The sequence below is a fragment of the Cetorhinus maximus genome, chromosome 10, assembly GCF_964194155.1.
Source record: "Cetorhinus maximus chromosome 10, sCetMax3.hap1.1, whole genome shotgun sequence".
Taxonomy (NCBI): Eukaryota; Metazoa; Chordata; class Chondrichthyes; order Lamniformes; family Cetorhinidae; genus Cetorhinus; species Cetorhinus maximus.
Genome location: NC_135888.1, coordinates 26,638,451 through 26,663,631, shown reverse-complemented (window position 1 = coordinate 26,663,631; position 25,181 = coordinate 26,638,451). Strand labels below are relative to the sequence as shown.

General features: G+C 42.9%; 1 protein-coding gene across 1 annotated transcript in view; it reads left to right on the top strand.

Moving 5' to 3' along the window:
• Positions 1-14,850, top strand: part of ttc16 (tetratricopeptide repeat domain 16) — a 135,474-nt gene extending 120,624 nt beyond the window's left edge. The window contains exons 17-19 of the mRNA XM_078550257.1: positions 8,330-8,506; positions 10,036-10,180; positions 14,234-14,850. Coding sequence (XP_078406383.1) covers positions 8,330-8,506; positions 10,036-10,180; positions 14,234-14,352 — 441 coding nt within the window. The 3' untranslated portion in view covers positions 14,353-14,850. The remainder of the gene's footprint in view (positions 1-8,329; positions 8,507-10,035; positions 10,181-14,233) is intronic.
• The last annotated feature ends 10,331 nt before the right edge of the window (positions 14,851-25,181 follow it).

Genomic DNA, 25,181 nt, shown 5'->3' with positions numbered 1-25,181 from the left:
CGCCCCCGCCGATCCCGCTCGCCAAGGGCAAAATTCTGCCCATGGTGACTAAGGTTGAGAAATAAATATTCCAGGGTACACAATATTTCGGAAAAACACAATGGCAAAGGAGGAGGAGTAGGATAATATAAGGAGATTAGTAAGGAAGGATCTTGTCTCAGAAGATCATGAAGTAGAATCAGTATAGGTAAAGATTAGGAATAGCAAAAGTCAGAAAACACTAATGGGGGTAGTTTATAGGCCCATTACAGTAGTTATACTTTTGGACAGATCACTAAACAAGAAATTATGAGTGTGTAACAAAGGCAATGTAATAATTGTGGAGGCTTTAATCTTCAGATAGACTGGACCAAGCAAATTGGCAGAGGTGGTTGAATTTTTAGAATGTTTTGGTGATACTTTCCTGGAGCAAGTCATTATGGAACCAATTAGGGACAAAGATATTTTTAATCTCATATTGAATAATGAGGTTTAATTAGTAATGTCAAAGTAAAAGATCCACTGGAAAGCAGTGATCTTAATACAGTTGAATTGCTGTTGAGTTTAAAAGTGACATACTCCAATCACAGACAAGAATCTTAAACAAAACTAATTACATAAAGTGGAATTTTACACTGCCATGGTTTTACGGTCCCACAGAAGTCAATGGACTTTTGAATGGCTTGTCGCAATTTACGGCCCCGCCCTGTATGAAGGGAGAACTGTCTACAGTTGAATAGATAAATAGACAAATAAATAAGCAGGGGGAAACATTTAAAGAAACAATTCAACATGTTCAACAAAAATACATTCCATTGAAAAACAAAAACTCAGCAAGAGAGATCCATCCGCAGCTTACTCAGGAAGTTAAGGATAATATTAGATTAAAAGAAAAGGCTTATAATGTTGCAAAGAATAGTAGCAAGCCTAAGTATTAGGAGGGTATTAGAAACTAGCAAAGGGCCACCAAAAATTTGGTAAGAAGGGAAAAATAAAATATGAGAACAAACTAGCCAGGAATATTGTTCTAATCCCAGCTGATGTTACTATTGGACAAGCCTGATCCCAGAGTAGAACCCAGCTTGATAGATCCTAACTTTTATTTTTTGTTTAGATACATGGAGTTTGGCTACTGAACAGAGTCACAGGAGTCAGCTGATGAATTTTTAACAAAAGAATAAAATATTTACTGAACAAGAAAAAATGAACTATTTTATAATAGCCTTCACCCACAACTAATGCCTTTACAGATATATACAGATTTGTAAGGATAACACAAGTTACAAAAACTATCTTATACCCTAATGCTCACAGTAACTACGCAGTCCATGTAAACCAATAGGTGACACAACCCACTCTGAAACCAAGTGACAGATACCACACCAAACTGATGCTATGGATCTCTCCTCAACTCCCCCCAGACGCTAGTCACACCGTGAGCCAACCAGTCTTGCTTAACTCCATCTTTCATACGGGGATTTCCAATCTCCACTCTCAAAGAACCCACTTTAGAATCTTCTCCCAAACCAATGCTTTCACTCAGACACCTTCCACAAAGGTCCACCTCCAGGGATTTGAACTCTCATTCCGATGTTCCTCTTCCCTGGATCGTCATGTGCATTCAAACTTCCTTCCACGCACCCTCTTTCTGACTCAGCCGTGCCAATAGAACACCACTGCTTCCCATGCTCACAGTAAAGAGTTACAGATCTTCAGCTGTCTCTGGACCTTCTGGCTTCTCCTTACTTTCGCTTCCACAGAACAGAACCTTTTCTGGACTCCTGTTCTCCCTGGACCAGGAGGCCTTGCTGGGACCCCCTCTCTGTCTCACTCCTTGGCCTTGGGACCTTTCGGTTCTTTTGGGAAGTCTACTGTCTCTGCAGTTCCCTCTCCCAGTATCCAGTCTCTGTGGAATCCTGGCTTTAACTTCAGTTTAGGACTTGCTATCTGTCCTTCTGTTGCCCAGTCTCTCTCTGGCAGCTCCTTCCAACTGAACTCAAACTGCTTTTGGTTTTTAGTTTTTTTCTGTCTGTATGGGTGGGGCCTCCCTTTCTGGACCCCTGTTACTAGACAACAGCACAGTTTTTTTTCCTACTCTTGCTTTAACTCTCCTTCAAAATTCATAAAAATCTAATTGGAAATGCAGGTGTACAAACAGAGCTCTTAAAGTGAAACTAAAACTCAACTTCATTTCTTAACAGACAAATACAGAAATACAAATCAAACTTAAACATTAAAGATGTACTTATTCTTAACACACCCAAATACACATATAACTTACTTAAATGATCTCTATTTCCTAACAATATAAAAACAGATTGTAACAGCTTTTATAAGTATATAAGAAAGGAAGAGAGTAGCTAAAGTAAATGTTAGTCTCTTAGAAGCAGAAACAGGAGAAATTATTATTGGAAATTAGGAAATAGCAGAGACATAGGGCAGATTTTTTTTTTATCTGTCTTTACAGCAGAAGACATAAGTTGCATACCAGAAATAAAGGGTAACCTAAGTGCTAAAAAGAGAAAGGAAATTAAGGTAATTAATATCAGCAGGAAAAAATTACTGGAGAAATTTAAGGAACTAAAATCTGACATCATCAGGACCTGATGGCCTGCTTCCTAGAATTCTGAAAGAGAGGTGCAGAAATAGTGGATGCCCTGGTTATGATTTTCCAAAATTCCCTAGATTCTGGAACAGTCCCAGCAGATTGGAAGTCAGCAAATGTAACAGCACCATTCAAGAAAGGAAGGAGAGAGAAAAGAGGGAACCACAGGCCCGTTAGCCTGGCATCAGTCATCAGGAACCTAGTAAAGATGTCTTAACAATGCACTTAGAAAATCATAGCTTGGTTAGAACAAGTCAATACGGCTTTACAAAAGGGAAATCCTGTTTGACAAATTTATGAGAGTTTTCTGAAGATGTAACGAGTAGGTTAAATAAAGTGGAACCATAGGTGCAGTATACCTGGGTTTCCAAAAGTTATGGTGCCACACAAAAGGTTAATAGGCAAGATAAGGGTTCATGGACTTGGGGGGCAATATCTTAGCATGGACAAATGATTGATTAAAGGACAGGAAGCAAAGAGTAGGGATAAGCAAGGTATTTTCAGGTTGCCAGGCCATGATTAGTGGAGTGCTGCAAGGATCAGTGCTAGTGCCTCAGCTGTTTACAATCTTTACTCTGTCTTTTCATTTAAGTCATTAATAATGGGCAGGATTTTCCGGTCGGCGAGTGGGGGTGGGGCCCACTCGCCAACACGGAAAATGACACGGGGTGATATCGGTTGGAACTCCTGCCATCACCCCGTGTCATTTCCATTTTCAGGTGGGCGGGGGCGCAGCTGAGTCGGCTGCGCACCTGTCAGCGGTCTATTAAGGCCATTAGAAAACCAATTCAACTCATTAATGGACCTGCCCGTCCAACCTAAGGTTGGCGGGCAGGCTGGGAGCCCAGGTGGGCTTGTGAAAAAACATGAAACCTCATCCACTGGCGGGATGAGGTTTCATGAGGGTATTTAAATTTTAATGAAAGGTTTAAATAAAAGTTATGGACATGTTCCAACTCATGTGACAGTGTCACATCAGGGGACATGGCAGGGAAAACTAGTAAACTCCTTTATTAAAAGTTAAAAATCTGAGCCGATCTCCGTAAGGCAGCACTTAGCCTCAGGGAGATCTATGCGCTCTTTCGCGTGCACTCCTGGCTGAGGGAACTCCCCCGCCCGCCCACACAGGGAGTGCATAGCACTTCCTGGCGGACCCATCCGCTCACTCCCAGTCCTGCTCTTCATCCCCCGCCCCCCCCCCCAGCAGACAGGGGGAAAATTTTGCCCAATGTGTCCTACAAAACTATTTGGAAATGTAAGCTGATTTAGACAAGTTAAGTGAGTGGGCAACAAGATGGTAGATGGAGTATAATGTGAGGAAATATGAGGTTATTCACTTCAGTAAAGACGTGAAATTTGTAAATGTTGATGTTCAGAGAGACTTGGGTGTGCTCATTCAAAGAGCAAAGTTAGCATGCAAATACAGAAAGCAGTTAGGAAGGCAAATGGAATATTGGCATTTATTGCAAGAGAATTGGAGTACAGGTATAAAGGAAGTTTTGCGACAACTGTACAGGGCTTTGATGAGACTACACCTGGAATACTGTATGCAATTTTGGTCTCCATATTTAAGGAAGGATATACTTGCATTTGAGGCAGTACAGTGAATGTTCACTAGATTGATCCCCGGGGTGAAAGGGTTGTCCTATGATAGGCTGAGTAAATTGGGCCTATACACTTTTGAGGTTAGAAGAATAAAAGGTGATTTCATGGAAACAGACAAGATTCTGAAGGGGCTTGATAGGGTAGACACAGATTGTTTGCACTGGCTGGGGAATCAGTGGGGGCACAGTCTCAGGATAAGCGGACACTGATTTAAGATTGAGGTAAGCGGACAATGATTTAAGACTGAGATGAGGAGGAAGTTCTTCGCTCAAAGGGTTGTGAATCCTTAGAATTCTCTACCCTAGAGGATTTGAATGCTCCTTCGTTGACTATATTTAAAGTTAGGGTAGATGGAGTTTTGGTGTCTCAGGGAATTAAGGGATATTGGGAGCAAGTGGGAAGTGGAGTTGAAGCCCAAGATCAACCATGGTCGTATGAATGGTGGAGCAGGCTCGATGGGCTGTATAGTCTACTCCTGTTACAGTCTCCTGTGTCCTACTGAGTGGCAGCATATGTATGAAGCTGAAAAGTTCCACAGCAAGACTATAACTATATTGCTGAAATGAGAGACATATTGCTGAAGCTTTTTGCCTTGCACTCATCAGAACAAACGCAAGTATGCCAAATTTCAAACGATCACAATTTATACTACAAGAGAGAAGGGTGCTGATTGGTTGGCAAGCTGATTCTGGCTGAGGCATTACCATGGGGAAAGCAACAGAGTACCAGGGTGATTCAAAAAGGTGTAAGACTTGAACATATTCCTTTTGTTTGCAGAGGATGGGTCCCTGCATATGAATGTATGTCATGTCTAGCAGATGTAAATGAGCTACATTACAAGTTTGACTGATTATCTTAAATTGGTTGTTTAGTGTAGCTATTCGAGCACTTCGGATTGTCCAGCAAGTGTTGCCCAATTGCAGAATCACATCTAACAGTAGATGTTTTGTTTTGAGTTTTACAAGCACAGGCTGGTTGAATATGGTCTGTACCCTGCCTATTGCAAAGATCCGAAGGAACATGCTGTTTGATTCAATCAGCCAATCGCTGGGGCATACGGCCTTGACACAGAAATAGAGCGCATCAAAGCTATTTTGCAGGACATTGGCTATCCTGAAGAGATCATTGTTTGTTGTGTATCGTGCAAACTCACAAATGGGCCAAAGGCCTCCACTTTCGGACCTGAAAAGTGCCTCTATACCTCAGATTACCCTGAAAAAGCATTGTATCTCAAAAATTTGAACAACAAGTTAAGCAAGCCATTTCACGCTGCTACTATGCAGCAGGGGTGTGGGTAATACGTCCTACCTATAGGATGCTACTGTCAGTCCGAAAAGATGTTCAGCCTGCCATAAAACTGAGCAACATGGTGTATGAATTTCAGTGACAGTGTGATGCCAGGTACGTAGGTTGTACATCCCAGCGACTGGCTACTCAAATCTAACAGTATGTTCCCTTGTTCATAAAACAGGTAGCCATTATACAGAATGTACTCAACCAACCCTTGCTTGCAAAACCCAAAACAAAATGTCTACTGTTAGATGTGTTTCTGTGATTGGGCAGTACTTGCTGAACAATTTTGAGTGCACTAATAGCTACATTAGCAACCAACTTAAGATAATCAGCCGAGCTCATAACGTAGCTCATTTACGCTTGGTACATTCATACGCAGGGACTCTGAAAACTAAAGGAATGTATTCAAGCCTTGCGCCTTTTTTGAATTACCCGCATGCTTGGGGAGTCTATAGTTCCCCGTTGTTTTCTCCATGGCAACACCTCTGCCAATCAGAGTTGGTTTGCCATCAAATCCGCACTCTTTTCTCCTGTAGTATAAATTGTTGTGATTGTTTGAAATTTGGCATTCTCGTGTATGTCCTGATGAGTGGAAGACGAAAAGCCTCGGCAACATGTCTCTTTTCAGAAATATTCAAGTTCTGTACTACCAAGCGACTATAACTGTAGTATGAATGCATCCTTAAATGTATAAATCATTTTCACAATTTAAATATATATAAGCTACAGTCTTATTAAATATTAAATAATTTTTTGGGGTAGATTACATGCACTAGGGACAGAATTTCTTGAGTAGGATGGGGGTCCTATCCACCAGTTGGAGAACTGTTGGGAACTCCGTGTCACTTCTCTTTGGGGAGCTCGATTCAATTATGAGGTAATCAGGCACTTACCTCAACAGTAGCAGGACTCCCACTGAATTAAGCTCCAAATTGGGATTAAATCCGTTTAGTACTTGAGAGCTGTTGGCCAAACAGCAAGCAAGCAGCTCTGTATACCAACAGCACCACCGGAAGTGGTGGTCACTGCTAGTACTACACTGGGATCTACACAGGATCGGCGACAAAATGGGTGAGTGGAGTGGGATGGCGGTAGCAGGGAGAGGGGCGTCGGTCAGGATGGGGAGGGGGCTTGACAGCAAGAGCAGGGAAATGGTTTCCTGCGGGCACCGCCCCCGCCCGCTTCTCGATGCCGGGTCCCTCGATCGTCGAACTCAATAGTTTTGCTGGACAGCCTCCTCAGATAGTGAGTCCCCTGGCTGCTGTTGGTCGAATACTAGCAGCAATGGGATGAGGCCACTCAAGGGAAGGCCACCAACAAGCCTACATGCCCTGGACTTAATCAGAGGGAGGCGACAGGATCTTCAGGCCACATCCTCCCACCCAATCGAACAGCCCCTATCGCCACACTTACCTCAGAGTAGGGGGAGGGCATTAAATTCCAACCTGGGAATACATTTTGGGAATTTGGGTGTTATAAACTTTAAGGCCAGAAACTTCCCCCAGTCGGTGGGGTGCTGTGCAGGAGCGGGCGCGAACCCGATCGGTGCCCCTGATCGGGTCCACGCCACCATTTTACATGGGTGGGCCAGGCGCGTCCGGAAGTGCTGAGCGCTCCCTGTGCAGGCGGGGGGGGATTCCCTGAGTGGTTCCCGGAGCTCTGTTGCGTATACGCGCGAAAGAGCGCACAGATCTCCCTGAGGCAAGGAAGAGCCTCAGGGAGATTTGTTTCAGTATTAAACTTTTAAATAAAGGATTTTTAAACTTTTAAAACATGTCCCCTCATGTGACACTATCACAGGAGCTGGGACATGTCGAAGAACAAATGTATACATTTTTATTAAATTTTAAAACAGTTCATGAAACCTCACCCCTGACCATGGATGAGGTTTCATGAAAAATGCGATGGCCACCTGGGCCCTTTGCCTGCCCACCAACATTAAGGTTGGACGGGCAGCTCATTGAACTGAGTTAATTAGGTTTTAAATGGCCTTAATAGGCCTTTGACAGTTCGGCAGGTGTGCAGCCGAGTCGGCTGTGCGCCTGCTGAACTGAAAATCTAAATGACATTGGGACACCCGCCCGACATCACCACACATCATTTTATGCGTCGGCGAGCAGGCCCCACCCCCCCGCTTGCCAACAGGAAAACGCTGCCCTAAGTGAATCTGTAGTCCTGATGCAGTGAGATGCTGGTGGATGGCCACTTAATGTATTTTAAATTTTTTAATGCACTAGTTTATCTGTGGCTGTAAACTTCACTTTGAAAGGATTAATGCCTCTGCTAAAATAGCAGAGGGAGAAATTTCAGATATGTTAAACATTTTTACTTTAGTACCCATGTATAATTTCAGGGACCATAAATCTTCAAGTGATACAACAGGGGTAAAGTTTCTTGCCTCCATGAGTCTTTGGAGAAATTCCCACTTGGAGTGTAAAATCTGTGATGTGTATAAAAGCATTTCTTGATTTTCGAACACTCAAATGCTTACTATAACTTTTCAAGGCAGCTGGCCAGATATGAACTCTGTAAAATCAATAGGATGTCCTGCCTTTGCCAGCTTTGGAAGCAATTGTAACGTGAATTCTATGCACAGGCTGTTTCTTTGCATTATGTGGGGCTGATATTTTTTGTTATACAACCTAGATGTGTTGAACTCACCTGGATTGTATCAGGATATAAAGTCTGCAACTGAGAAATTGATGGTCAATTTTACCAATATTGGAGATCTCCTGAGCAGAATGGAGAATTGAGAAATTGTGTGTATTTGCTCTAACATTGGGAAAACAACAAGATTCCAATCACGGCATTAATTTGAAGGTACCTTTTGTGGTCTGCTCCCAATAGTGCAATACAACATGCGGCAGAGGGGTGAAAAGGAGAGTTGTTCTGTGTGTGGGAATAGTGAATGGGAAAGTTAAAATTCCCAATCCCGAGGAATGTGATGCAGCTCAGAAGTTGATTGAAGAAACGACGTGCTTTGAACGACCATGTTTCAAATGGTTTACTACTTCATGGTCTGAGGTAATAATACCAACCTCGTCCGCATTGTTCCTACTGCATTCTTCCCTGATTTCTATATTTATAAATTTCCCCACTATATCACTACAGTCAGGAGGTCTGCAGGCATTCCCACCAGTAATACATCTTTTAGCATTCCTTAATTCTCCCCATACTATTCCCAATGCCCATTTGCACTAACCAGGATGAGAAATTTCCACCATTTGGCAGAATTCTGACTTTTGGATAATGGAATTCTACCCTTCTAATCTTTTTCCGACCTCTGCCTCCCTTCAGCCACTGCTATCTCTAATATGTTCAAAGACGGGAGGAGGGAGCCTCAGCCTGCAAAATCTTCACCAGTAACAAGGCCGGGAGCAGGACCTGGGGCATTCAGCCTTGCGACAGCCTAGTCCCAGCTATGTCATTCATCCCGCCAAAAGGGTACACTCTGCTGCTGGCTGCTTAGTGGCGCCATGGAGTTCAGCAGACCCAGGGGTGAAGAGAAGCAGCGGAGCCCAAGTCTCCATTGGGTTTGGCAGTGGGGGGCGGTGGGGTTGGGAAAAGGATCTGCTACGTGAGTGGAGGGGAGGGGTTTTGGTGAGTGGGGCTGCTGAGTGAGTGGGGAGAGTGGGTAAAGAGAGGCTCCTGAGTGAGTGAGTTAGCAGCGAAAGGGTTTGGGAAAAGGGGCATGCTGAGTGAGTGAGTGGGGAAGGGGTTTGGGGAAAGTGGCATAAGAGTGGGGTGGGGGCAGATGGGCTGATTATAATGTGTGTTTTGGGGAAAGGGGTTTCACTGAGTCTTCTGTCACCAGGGAATATGGAGAGCTTGGTTGAAACCTTCATGAGTATACGAAATAATAACATATTTACAAATTACTTTAAAAACACATTTTCATATTTACGTGATGTATTATATATGTTTGATACGAGTGGCAATGCCAGCATTTGTTGCCTATCCCTAGTTGCCCTTGAGAAGATGATGATGAGTTGAAAAGCACTGCCATGGTCCTTTGCTTCGCTTTGCACGCGCATAATCCAGCAAGTTCATGTTCTCTTGTTAGTATAGACTTCATCCTGTATTACATGCACTAACTGCATTGAATGCTGAAATGTGAGGGTCACTTTGGTGATTTGATATAAATGCATTACTCCCACAGTCTTGATGGTAAAAGAACGTAAACAAATGCAAAAACTAATGTTTCTACTCACTTGAAATCTAATAATTCCACCCATTTGAAGTGGCCTAAAAGTATTTGTATTTCACTACAGATCATCAAAAGTTCTAAAATTGCATAATTCCTTGTCACAAAAGAATTTCAGACCCTTTTTGCCTTCAGCCACTTTCATCCCTGGTCCCTTAATAGTCTTTTCTATCCACTGTGGTGTTTGTATCTTTTATTAACATTGCTACTCGACTTTTCCCAATTCCCCTGTCTTTAATTAACTGCTAATTAAATGTACATAAGTATCTTAATACGTAAGGTTTTTGGAGGTTTTGTTTTCATTCTTCCACTGAATTTCATAAAATATCTTTTTGTCACTTTTATCCAGTGCACTAAAACCTGTGGAGTTGGAATAAGAATGCGAGATGTGAAATGTTATCAGGGAAAAGAAATTGTGCGAGGATGTGACCCTCTCTTGAAACCTATCACAAAGCAAAGCTGTGATCTGCAGGCCTGTCCTACCCAGCCACCGGGTAATAGTGACTGTGTTAATTTCCATTGTGTTGTGTGTTTGATGAACGACATTACCTGATGTCTTTCCATGTTAGTTGCGTAAATTTACTTGCCTCATATGCTTAGGGCAGAATTTTGTCACTGGTGCACCTTTCCCGAGGGTGGGACTGGAAGTGTGCGCCACTTCTACTCTCTTGGTTTTTCCTGTTTCCCACGCAATTAAGTTCCGGTGGCGTGCGCAGGAAACACGTGCAATTCTACAGTGGGGAGTGCTTTATAGTGGTGAAACCCGTCCTGACAATGCTGCAGCTACAGGCAGTCTATAAAATGCCTCCTGTTCAAACAGAGGCTCGGCTTCACGGTCAAAACTTTCCTGCCCAGTTCCATTGCTATTCACATAAGACTTATTGAGAGCACAAAGGTGGCATGGGTGATTTTTTTTCAAATTTAAAATTTCACTTGTAAATAATTCACATTACGTTAGTTTCTTTCACGTATGCATCATCGTTATTTGTTGAGACTAGCTTAGTAAGAGATCAAAATGTACTGGCATGCCTCATGGTTGTCACGCATTGATGGTTACATGGGAGTCAGGGACATTTTCTTTATTGTAGAAGGAACGATGCTATGTTTTTCTGTTCACTCTATTGAATGTTCAGGTTAGTGTCCAGTGTTGTATTTGCCACTCTGTGGGATGTGACTGGACTTGCAGGCTCAGCTGGCCTTTTCTTCAATGCATTGTAAAGGACATTGTCTGAGATCACACCCAGTGGGGATAATTGAAATATTGTAGATGAACTAAGAGCCCTGTCAGGAATCTGCCAGCCAACATCCTGAGATGGACCCACATTTGAACAGTGCTGACACTGCCCTTTCGGCCCTTCATTTTCTTATTTGAATGACTGTTCCCATCACACCCAGGACCTAGCCCCTTCCCACTTCACTCCTCCATGCCCCCAACCTCAGTCCACACACCGCACCTCACTCTTGTCAGCCCCAAGCCTCCATTCAAGCTGCCATTCTCCTGCTCCCCTACATTGTGCCGTAGAGTTAAACAAGGAAAACCACTGACCTTAGGCACAACTGCACAAAGTTGATTGGTGCACATAACCTTTAAACGAACCTGGAAGGGGCGTGATGAGATTTACATGCACCAATGATAATATCTTGAAGGTAGGACCTTTTTTTTTAAAGTTATGCACTAATGAGTATTCATGGAATGCAAATGTATTACAATTACGAACCCACAGGATAGCGTAAGCACCAACATGCCACAAACATGCCATTATCTTAATATTTGCATCTTAACCTACCGTCGGGAAATCAAAATTTCGCATCCTGCCTAATTCAGTCGCCCCAGAAGCGACCTTTCCTGCTCTTGTGGGCTCCATAATATTACCACCCCCGCCCCCTTAGAGTTGGAGTTGTATCCCACACTTTTTCTTCCTTGGACTTTCTTAGAATCAGGAGTGGTGCCAGAGGACTGGAGAATTGCAAGAGAATTGATCAAAAAAGGGTGTAAAGATAAGCCCAGCAACTAAAGGTCAGTCAGTTTAGCTTCAGTGGTGGGAAAGCTTCTAGAAACAAAATTTCAGGACAAAATTAATAGTCACTTCAGCAAATGTGGGTTAATTAAGGGAAGCCAGCATGGGTTTGTTGAGGACAATTAACTAATTTACTGGAGTTTTTTTGAAGAGTGTAAGGAGCATATCTTTTTATTGGGCTATGGTAAAATTACAGTGGCTGCAGTTAAAAGACATGTCCACTGGAACAGGATGAGAGATGTATACAATGTTGCAGTCCTGGAACAGTGTGCCATGAAAGTCAGGATGGTGCCAGAGTTCTGGACCAAGGGAGCTGCCTAACAACAGCATTTTAATTACCTCATGACCAGGTTTTGTGTGAGTGCAGCAGAATAGCTCCTAACCTGAAAGGAGCAAGACCTTTTACCTGTGTGTTGAAGATTCCAGTAATTCCACAATTATAGCAACCTGGTTTTTTTTTCTCCACATCTCTATAACCTGCTCTCTCTCTGAAAACCCCTGTCAAGAAGAAAAGGGGGAAACCACTGCTAGAGACATTGAAAGGCAAGTGGTCAACCAGTGAGCTACAGACTGAAAGTGCTGGAAGACCACCTCGTGACATCAACAAGAAATGAAAGGAATTTGGAAGACATTGATCAAAATCAACCCATTGAATTCTGTGCCCCGGAATTGGTGCTATTCAACTGTTTTATCCCACCCTTAGGCCAGGATTTTCCGGTCGGGGAGCAGGAAAACAACAAGTGTGGCTAACTCAATTGTTCTTCAGAGAGCCAGTACAGAATTAACCTTTTTCTCCTCTTCTGTTCTGAGTCTATGGCCTGAATTTTTCCCTCATTGGGCGGGCTCAGCGGGAGCGGTCAGGGAGCCAACCACCACCCTCAATCGGCTCCGCACTGTGATTTCACATGGGCGGAGCAATTAAGGCCCGCCCTGCGTGAATCGTGAGCAGTAAGCGCTACCTGTGTGGGCGGGGAGAGGAGGGAGAACAGGCCTGGTGCTTAGTTCACGCATGCATGCGAAAGAGCACTTCAATCATCCTGAGGCACAGAGCTGCCTCAGAGAGATTGAAGCACTTTTTAAAAAAATAAATAAAGACATGAAAAAATTAATGAAACATGTCCCCTCGTGACTGTGTCACATGAGATGGGTCATGTTTTTATTTAATTTGTATCAGCTTTAGGAAACATCCCGCTCGTGGATGAAGCTTCCTGAAAAATGTAAAGGCTGCCCGCCAACTGTATGGTTGGACGGGCAGCGTAAATTTCAAATCAATGAGCTAGTTAATGGCTTTAATAGGTCTTTCAATTATCAGCAGGTGCACAGCCGACTCCGCAACGTGCCTGCCAAACGAAGTATCACAAGTGCACGATGATGTCAGGGACGCACACCCGAAGTCACCACGTATCATATTACGTTCGTGCGTGTCGGGCACACGCCCACACGCCGAACGCAAAACCTTGGCCTATGTAAATACAAGACTTCTTTAGATATATTCCCCTCACGTCAATCTATGCACCATCACCCTACATCCACCTGTAATTCCTGCCCCCACCATGTACAGCCAGGAACCATCATCCCTAAATCCAGTCAGGAATTATCACCTTTAAATCCAGCTAGGCATTGTCTGCTGTGTCCAGCCAGGGTGCTGTCACCCAACAGCCTCATTGCATCCTCTGTTTTCCAGTTTTGGTGCTGTCAGGGGAAGTGCTTGGTATGGGGCCAAGCACTTCCCTTATCAACAGGAGGGTCAGTGAAGTATCACTGTGTCACATATATTAGTCGAAGTAGAGCTGGTCATCATGGAAGCACTTACTTACGCGCACACACTCTAATTGGTGAGGTTGCTTCATTCCTGCAATCTTCATCAGTCTGCAAAATGTCACTGTATGATGAAGCAGTACATACATTTAATTTATTTGTTCCGGGATATAGGCAATACTGGCAAGGCCAAATTTATTGCCCATTCCTAATTTCCCTGAGAAGCTGAGTTATGGAGAGACTTCTCCAAGAAGCATTGCAGTCCTTGTGGTGAAGGTGCTCCCATAATGATATTACATAGAAAATCCCAGGATATTGACCCAGTAACAATGAAGGTTCGACAATGTATGTCCCAGTCAGGTTGGTGTATTACTTGGCGGGGAACTTGACGATAATGGCGTTCCTTTTGTTGTTCTTTTCCTCCTCTGTGTTAGAAATCACAGGAGAGGGAGATGCTGTCAGAGTAACCTTGATGAATTGCTGCCTTATACACACCATTGAGAAGAATTGCGTGGAACATTTTCAATGATCTTTTGTGTACTATTGCTCTTCCCCTGTTTCTTTTCCATTGAATTAGATTGAGTCTCAGTGTCTGTTACCTGTGCCAGTTTGTGCATCCTAGACTTAGAATCTAGCTCTCAATTTGACTCTTCAGAGTGGTGACCAGAAGATCATGTTAGCGTGTGCATTTTTAAGTTGTGTATATTTACTGCTCATAAGGAGAGTTGACAGCTCCTTGAGATACTGACAATCGTTATTATTGTTCCACAGATGACAGTTGTCAAGATCAACTTGGGACTAACTGTATACTGGCAATAAAAGTCAATCTGTGCTCCCACTGGTATTACAGCAAAGCTTGCTGCAGGTCATGTAGAACTGCTAATTCATAGTACAGACTGACAGAATCACTGTACCTCCCAACATGTGAACAAAAGAATGATGTGTGTCTGATGGAATTAGTTTTACTGCAAGATTTGAGTGGCTCCTTCCCTCAGAAGCCTGTGTCTTATTGCTATCCCATCGAGCTGGATGAAGAAAAACTATGCTGTGAAGCTGTCAGGTTCCCTGGACACTCAGAAGCTGTTAGCCCAGTGCATGCTGTCATATATAGCGTTCTGCCCATCAATATATGGCAGAACCATTGTACCCTATTCCAAATATTCAGTTATAAATTGTTAATACCATGCCATCACTACTAATGCTACTGAACATTGAGACATGGTTGTGTGAACCATGATTATTAACCCTGCAAACTATCATGCAAGGCCATTTATCACAATAATAATTCCCTATTCATTTGCTGTAATTCTGTATAACATGCTGAATGTTACATTAGGTAATAGTTCAATTTTGATGTGCTCATACATTATATCTTTTTAATACACTAATTACGAATACCTTTTCACTTGTAATGGGCATCCAGGGAGCATGGCTCCCAACAAAATGATCATGAAATCAACTCCAGCACTTTTTTGCTCAGTCCATTTGCCTCAGCCCCAATCAGTCCGGTCCCTCTGAATCAATCATTCCCTTGCTACCTGTCACATTAGCCTCCCTGTCCCATTTGGGCCTGAATTTTCATCGCGGGAGGCATTTAAAATGGTGGGCAGGACAGACTCTGAGATTCCTGCCCTCCTATTCTAGCAGCTTTCACTGGCACGGGAAAAGGGTCCAGGTAGCCATTCTGCATGTAGAGCCCCACTCTTTGTCAGCCCCATTGTGGGGGTGGCAGTTCAAACCCCCCACCCTAGCACTTTTGGTGGAGTTAGGCCCTTTATGTCAATGTGGATCACAGCCACTCAGAGGAGTTGTGAACCACGGGGGATCCCTACTCCCAAGCCATCAACCAAAAAGGAACAGCCATTCAACATTCCCATTAAAATACATTGACCCTTTATCTCATAAAGCTATCAATCAATTCATTGCATCAATGTCAGACACTTTTCTCCACTTCACACCTCTTAACCTTGTGTAAATAAACAAGGCAGAGTAAAAACTCTTCAAAGAAACAGTTATTACAAGGTGGTAGAGATGACATGTGTATGAACAAATTCACCAAGGCTCCTTAGCGCCTTCCAAACTCATGACCACTACCATCTAGAAGGACACAGGCAGCAGATAGATGGGAACACCACCATCTGGAAGCTCCGCTCCTGGCCACTCACCATCCTGACTTGAAAATATATCACCATTCCTTCACTGTTGTTGGGTCAAAATCCTGGAACTCCCTTCCTAACAGCACTGTGGGTGTACTTGCACCACACAGACTGCAGCAGTTTAAGAAGGCAGCTCACCATCACCTCCTCAAGGGCAACTAGGAATAGGTAATAAATGCTCAGCCAGTGAAGCTCACATCCTGTGAATGAATAAAATTTTTGAAAAGCAGGCTGAACAAATGGCCTCATTTTGAATGCCTGGCTGAATTCCAAGAAGGCATATGGGATACTTGCCTTTATTAATTGAGGCATTGAATACAAGAGCAGAGAGGTTATGATGGAACTGTATAAAACATTAGGACACATCTGGAGTACTGTGTAGTTCTGGTCGCCACACTACAGGATGTCATTGCACTAGAGAGGGTGAAGAGGAGATTCATCAGGATGTTGCCTGGGCTGGAGCATTTCAACTATGAAGAGAGATTGGATAGGCTGGGGTTGTTTTCCTTGGAGCACAGAAGGCTGAGGGAGGACATGATTGTGGTGAACAAAATTGAGGGGCATAGATAGGGTAGAGAGGAAGAATCTTTTCCCTTTAGTGGAGCGGTCAATAACCAGGAAGCATAAATTTAAGTTAAGGGGCAGAAGGTTTAGAGGGGACTTGAGAGGGGAAATTTTGTTTCACCCAGAGGATGGGGGGTATCTGGAACTCACTGCTTGAAAGGATGGTAGAGGCAGGAACCCTCACAACATTTAAGAAGTATTTAGATGAACATTTGAAACACCATAGCATACAAGGCTACGGCCATGTGCTGGAAAATAGGATTAGAGCGGATAGGGGCTTCATGACTGGTGCAGACACAATGGGCCAAAGGGCCTTTTTCCGCGCTGTAAACTCTAGGACACTATGACACATTATAATGACTAATCCACTTAGATCTTAGCGAGCAATGTTTATACAGCTGCAGAGGTGAGGAAAAACTGATTGGCATCTCTACTACCTTGTAATTACCTGCTGTTGCTTTGAAAGAGTTTGCCACTGCCTGTGTATTTATGTGCACAAAATTAAGAGGTCTGAAATAGATAAAAAGCTTCTGACACTGATACTATGAATGGCTGTGATTAATTGACACTTATAAGAGGTTGTAACCTGAGCTGTTTTTTCCAAAGCATCTTTTCAAAGCCTCTGCTTATTGTATCAGTTTCAGAAGCATTTAAAAGACTTGCCAATGGCTTGTTGGCTCTATATATAGTGGATACTGGGAGAATGTGTTTGGAGGTTGCAGGAGGCAAAGGGGAAATGAGGCATGGGAGATATGAGGAGCATAAATGTTAGAGGGCCTGACTTCATCATTACAACTGGGCCAGTACCCCAATAAATGGAGGTGGGAATTTCTGCCTGAAAGCCTTGCCATCCGCCCGCCTCCATTGCCACCCATCTCCATCATGCCCCCGCCTCCCTGGAACAAAAATATAGCAGGCCTCCTGAATGGAGACTGGTTTGAGATGTTGGGAACTTTCCTGACTCCCAGTGTGTGCCTCCCTCACAAAAATCTGGCCCTTAGTCTCTGGGCTACTTGTTAGTCCAATGTTTAGTGCTCTGTCACATCTTGGGTTCATCAAGTCCATCTGTTGCCTCATCAGTGAGTTTCCACCTCAGTGCAGCTCAATACAGTGGCTGTGCATTGTATTTTGTAGCATCACTTCACATTTCAGCAACTCATGAAAAGTGCCAATACTGCTCAAGATATTCTCAACTCTGATATTCCAGAACTTCCCATCAGAAGAAATGGCAGGGAGCACATTGGGTGAAAAATTGGTTCGTCCAACATTAGTAATCACATTTGTTTCCTCTTACTTTCCATGGTTTAAATGTTCAAAAGACAATAACCAACTTTGTATAGGTTAACTGGAACAGATTCGGGACCTGGTTTAACTGTCAGTAACTTTCATCATACTGGTTAAATAGGGCACTTTTTGGAGATAGTTTAGTGATTGGAGATTGTGCCAATAAAAATCTGCATCCAGTAAAAATTAACAACAAATAGCTAAAATTTGAGAACTCCTATCATGCTTCAGTAGTCTGGATTGATCCAAGTTTTAATTTCTGGAGTAAATTGTGCTCAGATTAAGAAGGCAAATTGGACTCACACCAGTCCTACTTCCCCCATCTGAAAATACCCACATTCCCACGCCTTACTCTATCTGAAAATACCCCCACACCCTAATAACAAGTTACTCCCTATCTGAAAATACCCAGATCCCCACACCCCTAATAAGAGTTACTCCATATCTGAAAATAAGCAGCTGTCCCTATACTCCTGATAACTTAATCACTGTCAACCTAAAAATATCCAGGACCCTCCCAGTAATAATCCCTGCCTACCTGCCATTGTTAATTGTTATTGCAACATCTGTATGTGCAGCCATGAATGTACCAGCTTGCCAATTATGCTACTAATGCCCATTGTAGATAAATGTTCTGTGATGCCCCTTCCCACTATGCGGTTGTGGATAAACTTATAAAATACCCAAAAGATCCTGGTGTGTCGCTTGAAAGTTTTCGGCTATGTCAAGTAATCCCAGTGATTGTAGTTTTCTCTGAGTAATAACATTCTGAAACTTTTTTTTAAATAGAAAATAATGTTCTCAGTTCAGTTATAAATCCTGTACAGTTATGTCAGAAAATTCTGGCTTAATGCTGCAAACATGTAATATTTTATAACATTTAAGTTTTAATTTTATAATTCTATTATTGTTAATGGTGGATTAGTTTCCTTTTCCCCAGCTGCATTTTATGGGTTCAAATTATGCTCAGTAAAATTCTTACATTTAATCCAGTCCATAGTATTCATCATGGCCTCATGGAGTTGGGGAAACAAGGAAAAAGAACATTGGAACAACCTATGTACAGTTTGTATATATTTTAAAACCAATACTTTATGAAAAAAATAATAAACAAGTTTGTTCTCCAGGCAGAATTTTTCAGTTCATTTTAAACAAAATGCACCTCATTTCAAATATAGTGATTATGGGCAGAATTTTGCCCTTGTCAGACGGGAAGATGCCCGCCCTGCGTGAAACGGGGGCTGCAGCACTCAGCTTTGCCTGTGTGGGGGGCAGGGAGCTTTGTGCAGGTGGGCGCTGGAAAAGCTACCTGAGAGCTGCCTCAAGGAGATGAAAAGTTCTGAAAAACAAAAATAAAGAATTTTTAAATGTTAAAAACATGTCCCCTCGTGTGACTCTGTCACATGAGCAGGGACATGTTATGAATGAGATGTAAAATTTTTAAATTTATTTTACTTGCTGTCGGAAACCTCAGCACGCCCGTGGATGAGGTTTCTTAAAATGTGCATAGGCCACAGCGTTTTTGCCTGCCTGCCAACCGTAAGGTTGGACAGGCAGCAAAATATTTAAGTTAATTAATACTTTAATGGCCTTAAATAGCCTCCTAATTGTCAGCAGGCGCGCTGCCGATTCCCGTGTGCACCCGCCAACCAAACTACCATACGACTACGCATTGACATAGGGACACTCGCCCGATGTCATCGCGCGTCATTTCACACTTGAGCGGGTCAGGTGCACGCCCACCCACCGAGGTATAAATTCCGCCCTATGGGTATCAGTAATGTTTGTCACTTGTTTGATGAGATCCGGAAACAGAAGCAGAATCACAAAAAAGTTGTCTGCCCTGGACATGGGCCTCAGATAAGAGTTGCAATGGCAGAGTTCCTGAATCTCTGCATAAGATAGAATTAGGCTATTAATTGGCAGGTGGACCCCATTGGATAGAGCCATTTGCACACATATTGGCTGCAAGTCAATTCAAAGTCATCACACATTTACATTGACAACAGACAACTCTACCTCTCCACACCACCATTGACTCCTGGATTGATCCTGTCAAAAACTCCTACAGCTCAACATCAGTCAAGCTAAAGGCTCCCTTTTCAGCTTATGCCAGTATTTACATGACCTTGACTCCTTACCCCATTAGCTTTTTTGACTCCTTGCTCATACTGAATGTGGTGACATGCAGCCACAGCCTGAGCATGAGGCAGGCTTCCAGTCCAATACCATAGAAACAGAATGATTACAGCAGAGGAGGACATTTAGCTCATTGTATCTGTGTGAGCTCTCTGTTAGTCTCCTATTAGTTCCATAACCCCATCTTTCCTCAGTAGCTCTGCAATTTGTTTTGCTTCAGGTAATTATCCAATTCCGTTTTGAGATCCACAATTGTATGTGCCTTCACAACACTCCCAGGCAGTACTATCCTAACCACTCGCATAAAAAAGCTTTGCCTCATATCACCCATTGCCTATTTTGCTAATCACTTTAAGAACATAAGAACTAGAAGCAGGTGTAGGCAATTTAGCCCCTTGAGTCTGCCCTGCCATTCAATACGATCATGGCTGATCTCATTTCGGCCTCAAGCCCAATTTCCCGCACTGTCCCCGTAACCTTTCAACCCGTTGCTAATTAAAAATCTGTCTATCTTCTTAAATTTATTCAGCATCCACTGCATTCTGAGGCAGTGAATTCCACAGATTCACGACCCTTTGAGAAAAGTAATTCCTCCTCATCTCTTATTTAACTCTACCACCCGTTAGCCTAAAACTATGGCTTCTCGGTTTGGAATGCCCCACAAGGGGAAACATCCACTCCACGTCTACTTTGTCTATCCTCTTTAGCATCTTATATACCTCCTCTCATCCTTCTAAACTATAGCGAGTATAGACCTAAACTGCTCAATCTCTCCTCATAAGACAAGCCCCGCACTTCTGGAATCAATCTAGCGAACCTCCTCTGAACCGTCTCCAATGCAACTACATCCTTCCTCAAGTAAGGGGACCAAAACTGTGCACAGTACTCCAGGTGTGGTCTCACCAATGCCTTGTCCAGCTGCAACAACACTTCCCTATTTTTATACTCTATTCCTTTAGCAATAAATGCCAAAATTCCATTTGCCCTCCTTATTACCTGCTGTACCTGCATACTAGCTTTCAGCGATTCATGCACAAGGACACCCAGATCCCTCTGCACTGAAACATTCTGAAGTTTCTCTCCATTTAAATAATAAGTTGCCTTTTTATTCTTCTGACCAAAATGGATAACCTCACACTTATCCACGTTAAACTCCATCTGCCAACTTTTGGCCCATTCACCTAACCTGTCCATATCCATTTGTAAATTTCTTATTTCTTCATTGCAACTCACTTTCCCACCTATTTTGGTGTCATCTGCAAATTTAGTTATAGTACCTTCTATCCCTGAATCCAAGTCATTAATATAGATTGTAAATAGTTGGGGCCCAAAGAACGAACCCTGTGGCACCCCACTAGTTACAGCTTGCCATCCAGAAAAAGACCCATTTATCCCGACTCTCTGCTTTCTGTTGGTTAGCCAATCCTCTATCCAAGATAATATATTACCCCTAATTCCGTGTGATCTTTTCTTATGTATTAATCTTTTGCACAGCACCTTATCAAAGGCCTTCTGGAAGTCCAGATATACTACATCTACAGGATCCCCATTATCCACTTTGCTTGTCACATCTTCAAAGAACTCTAGCAAATTAGTCAAACACGATTTACTCTTCATAAAACCATGCTGACTCTGATGGATTGCATTTTGACTTTCCAAATGCCCCATTACTAATTCCTTAATAATGGATTCCAACAATTTCCCAACGACAGACGTTAAACTAACTGGTCTATAGTTCCCTATTTTCTGCCTCCCCCACTTTTTGAATAAGGGCGTTATATTAGCATTTTTCCAATCCACTAGAACCTTTCCAGAATCCAGGGAATTTTGGAATATTATAGCCAATGCATCCACTATCTCTGCTGCCACTTCCTTTAGGACCCTGGGATGTGGGCCATCAGGTCCTGGGGACTTGTCACCCTTTAATCCCAATAGTTTGCTCAGTACTTTTTCTCTAAATCAGAGTCCTCTAGTTCTCGATCCTTCTGCCAACGGAAACGGTTTCTCCCTAGCTATTCTGTCAGACCGCTCATCATTTTGAGCGCCTCTATCAAATCTATGGCACAGCCAATGGTAAATGCTGAGCTGCTCAAATCCCACAACTTGTTTTGCAATTTGTATAAATTTCGAGATGCGTGCCTTGAATTCAGAAGTAATAAGACCACTGAGTCTTAAAGGTTACTTACAAAACTAAATTAAACCTTTATTAATAGAAGAAATTATTTTAAGTACATGCATTGATCCACAAATTACTATTATGATAACTTCTAAATCCCCTAGATAATCTAACTCGCAGTTGCACTTTCGTTAAGGCAACAGTAAGACACAGAGATTTTTAAAAACCTAGACAAAGAAACATGATACCCTGAACAATCCAATTCAAAGTGAGTTTTCTTAACTGCCGTTCTTTGTAGACAGCAGCTTGAGGCGTAGATGCTGGAGGCTTTTTTACATTTGTTTTAGATCTTAGAATGCCTTCCCTTTTACACAGCCTCCGTTATCCATATTTTCCCCTTTGAATGCAAATTCCCATTGTTCCACTATGTCTTTGGACTTTATCTTTCTAATAATAAAAATCTCTCATAGTACCAAATTTACCAGTAATCTTTGGGAAAAATAAACACTCTGGCCAGAATTTTACCTTCGGCGTGCAGGCACGTTCCCAACACAACATAATGTAATATGACACGCTGATAATTGAAAGGCCTATTAATGCCATTAACGACCTAATTAAGTTGAAATTTACACTGCCCGTCCAACCTAACAGTTGGCGGGCAGGCAAAAAGGCCAAATGGCCTTTACATTTTTTAGGAAACCTCACCCATGAGCGGGATGAGATTTCCTAAAGCTAGTACTAATTAAATAAAACCTTTATTTTGACATTAAAAACATGTCCCATCTCATGTGACACAGTCATAAGAGGGGACATGTTTTATTCAATTTTTATTGTATTAATTTTTTTTAAAAGTGCTTCAATCTCCCTGAGGCAGCTCCATGCCTCAGGGAGATTGAAGCATTCTTTTGTGTGCATGGCCCGGCTCCCCCTCCTCCCCCGGTTCGCACAGACAGCACTCAGCACTGCTGCTCGCGATTCACGCAGGGCAGGCCTTAATTGGCCTGCCCATGTGAGATCTCAGTGAGGAGCCGATTGCGGGCGGTGGTCAGCTCCCCGACTGCCCCCACCCGTTCCTGCCAAGCTCGCCTGACGAGGGCAAAATTCTGGCCACTGTTTCTTAACTTCCCCTGACTAGGTGAAACATTTCACCCCTCCTTTGAAATCAAGCTAGTTTGGTTTATTTAAAAATGTAAATGTTCCCTTTACACATATGTTTACCTACTTAACATTTCAAACCTAGCTTATCTTCTGTTACATCAAAACTTTCAGACCAGCTGCCTTTAATTCAATTAAGTCTCTCACACACACACACAGACATAGACCCTTAGACACAGAACCCATTATTACACTATAATAAATTCTAATAGCATTATGAAAATCATTATGTCTTCCTGACAATCTTCTCTTAATTTTCTCCACACCAAAGAGAACTGCCCCAGCTTTTCCAAACTACCCACATACCTGAAGTTCCTCATCCCTCGAACCATTCTCGTAAATTTTTCTGCACCCCCTCTAATGCCTTCACATCTTTCCTAAATTGGGGTGATTAGGACTAAACACAATGTTCCAGTTCCAACAGAAATACAAATTTATAATAACTTTCTTGTTTTTGCACTCTGTGCCCCTATTTATAAAGTCCAGGATCCTGTATACTTTATTAATAACATTCTCAACTTGTCCTGCTACCTTCAATGATTTGTGCAATCTACCCCCGGATCTATGGGACAGGCTCTGAGGTCAGCAGACAATAGAAATCAGGAGAAAGATTGTTCATAGTGTGCCCAACTCTCAGAACGAGGACAGATGAAAGGCAAGACCCACAGGCCCCTCTGCTTTTGCACCCCCTTTAAAACTGCACCCATTACCTTATATTACCTCTCCTCATTCTTCCTACAAAAATGAATCAATTCACACTTCTCTGCACTAAATTTCTGCCACTTGTCCAACTATTCCGCCAGCCCATCTATGCCCTTTTGAAGTTTAGCGCTGGCTTCCTCAATTCACAATACATCCAAGTTTTGTGTCATTTGCAAATTTTGAAATTGTGCTTGCACATCCAAGTCTAGGTCATTGATTTATGTCAAGAAAGGAAGTGGTCCAAGCTTAGGCCCTGGGAAACCCACCTTCCTCCAATCCAACAAACAGCTTTTTTAAAATTCATTCACACTGGCTAGGCCAGCATTTACTGCCCATCCCAAATTACCCTTGTTCAGAGGGTATGTAAGAGTCAAACACATTGCTCTGGGTCTGGAGTCACATGTAGGCTGGATCAAGTAAGGATGGTAGATTTCCTTCCAGTGAACCAGATGGGCTTTCACAGCAATGGTTTCATGGTGATCACCAAATTCCAGATTTTTTTTTTATTGTATTCAAATTTCACTATCTGCCAGAGAATTACATTGCAACTCTGGAATACTTACCTAATGACAATACCACTATGCCACCACTTCCCCTTGAATTCACCACTCCCATTTTGAGTAGTAAGTTGTATCAAATAATTGACCCCATCATTTTTTCACACTTGAATAATTCCATCATCTCATCCACCCCTCCCATGCCATCCCTATCTCGAGACATTCCATCCTTCCCATGCCTTCCCCTCCATCCCCATGTTTCTATCAAAGGGTATGGGGAGAAAGCGGGAGCAGGCTATTGAGTTGGATGATCAGCCATGATCATAATGAATGGCAGAGCAGGCTCGAAGGGCCGAATGGCCTATTCCTGCTTCTCGTTTCTTTGTTTCTAATCCACCCTCATCCCACTCTTGCCACCCCTATCTTTCCCATCTATTCCCATTCCTCATGCAACAATTTCTCCAAGCAGGGTAACTTTGTTGTTGGGCTCCTCTTATCTTTCACAGTTGTTCTCCACCAACTCCCTATTCCGCTGCAGCCACAAGCTACTGCGAGTCGCACATGTCACACACTCATGCGCCAGACACTACCCACCAAATAAAACCATTAACACACCTCTTAACTAACCAACCAAAACAGTCCAGACAGACAAAAATAGTATTTTTATTGCAGATTTAACTCCGTATTTTGGCTTCAACTGCCTGTGGCGGCTTTCCCAAGCTGTGAGAAACTCGCCAGGGTCAACAAGACGAGATCAGCAGGAATTGCTAGTTCTGTGGAACCGACATTCTGGAAAGCCTCTATAAGATTGAAACAGCATGGGTGCTTCCTTTTCTACGTGAAAGACTTGATCAAAGGACATGTTCTGAGAGTGCTTTTACTGTTTTACAAGTGATTTCCAAGATTTTGGAAGTCATTTCTGCTATCTTGGGACTGTACTCACCTTGCACTTCCTTGCTGTCAGCCTTCGCTACAATGGGAGCAGCTTATGTAGCTCTACCTTAGGCCTCTGATAAGGAACAGGAGGAGCAATACCAGCTGGGGTAACACGGACAGCAGCAGGAACAGTAGGAACAGCACCAAAAGCAGCAGCTGCCTTCCCCTCA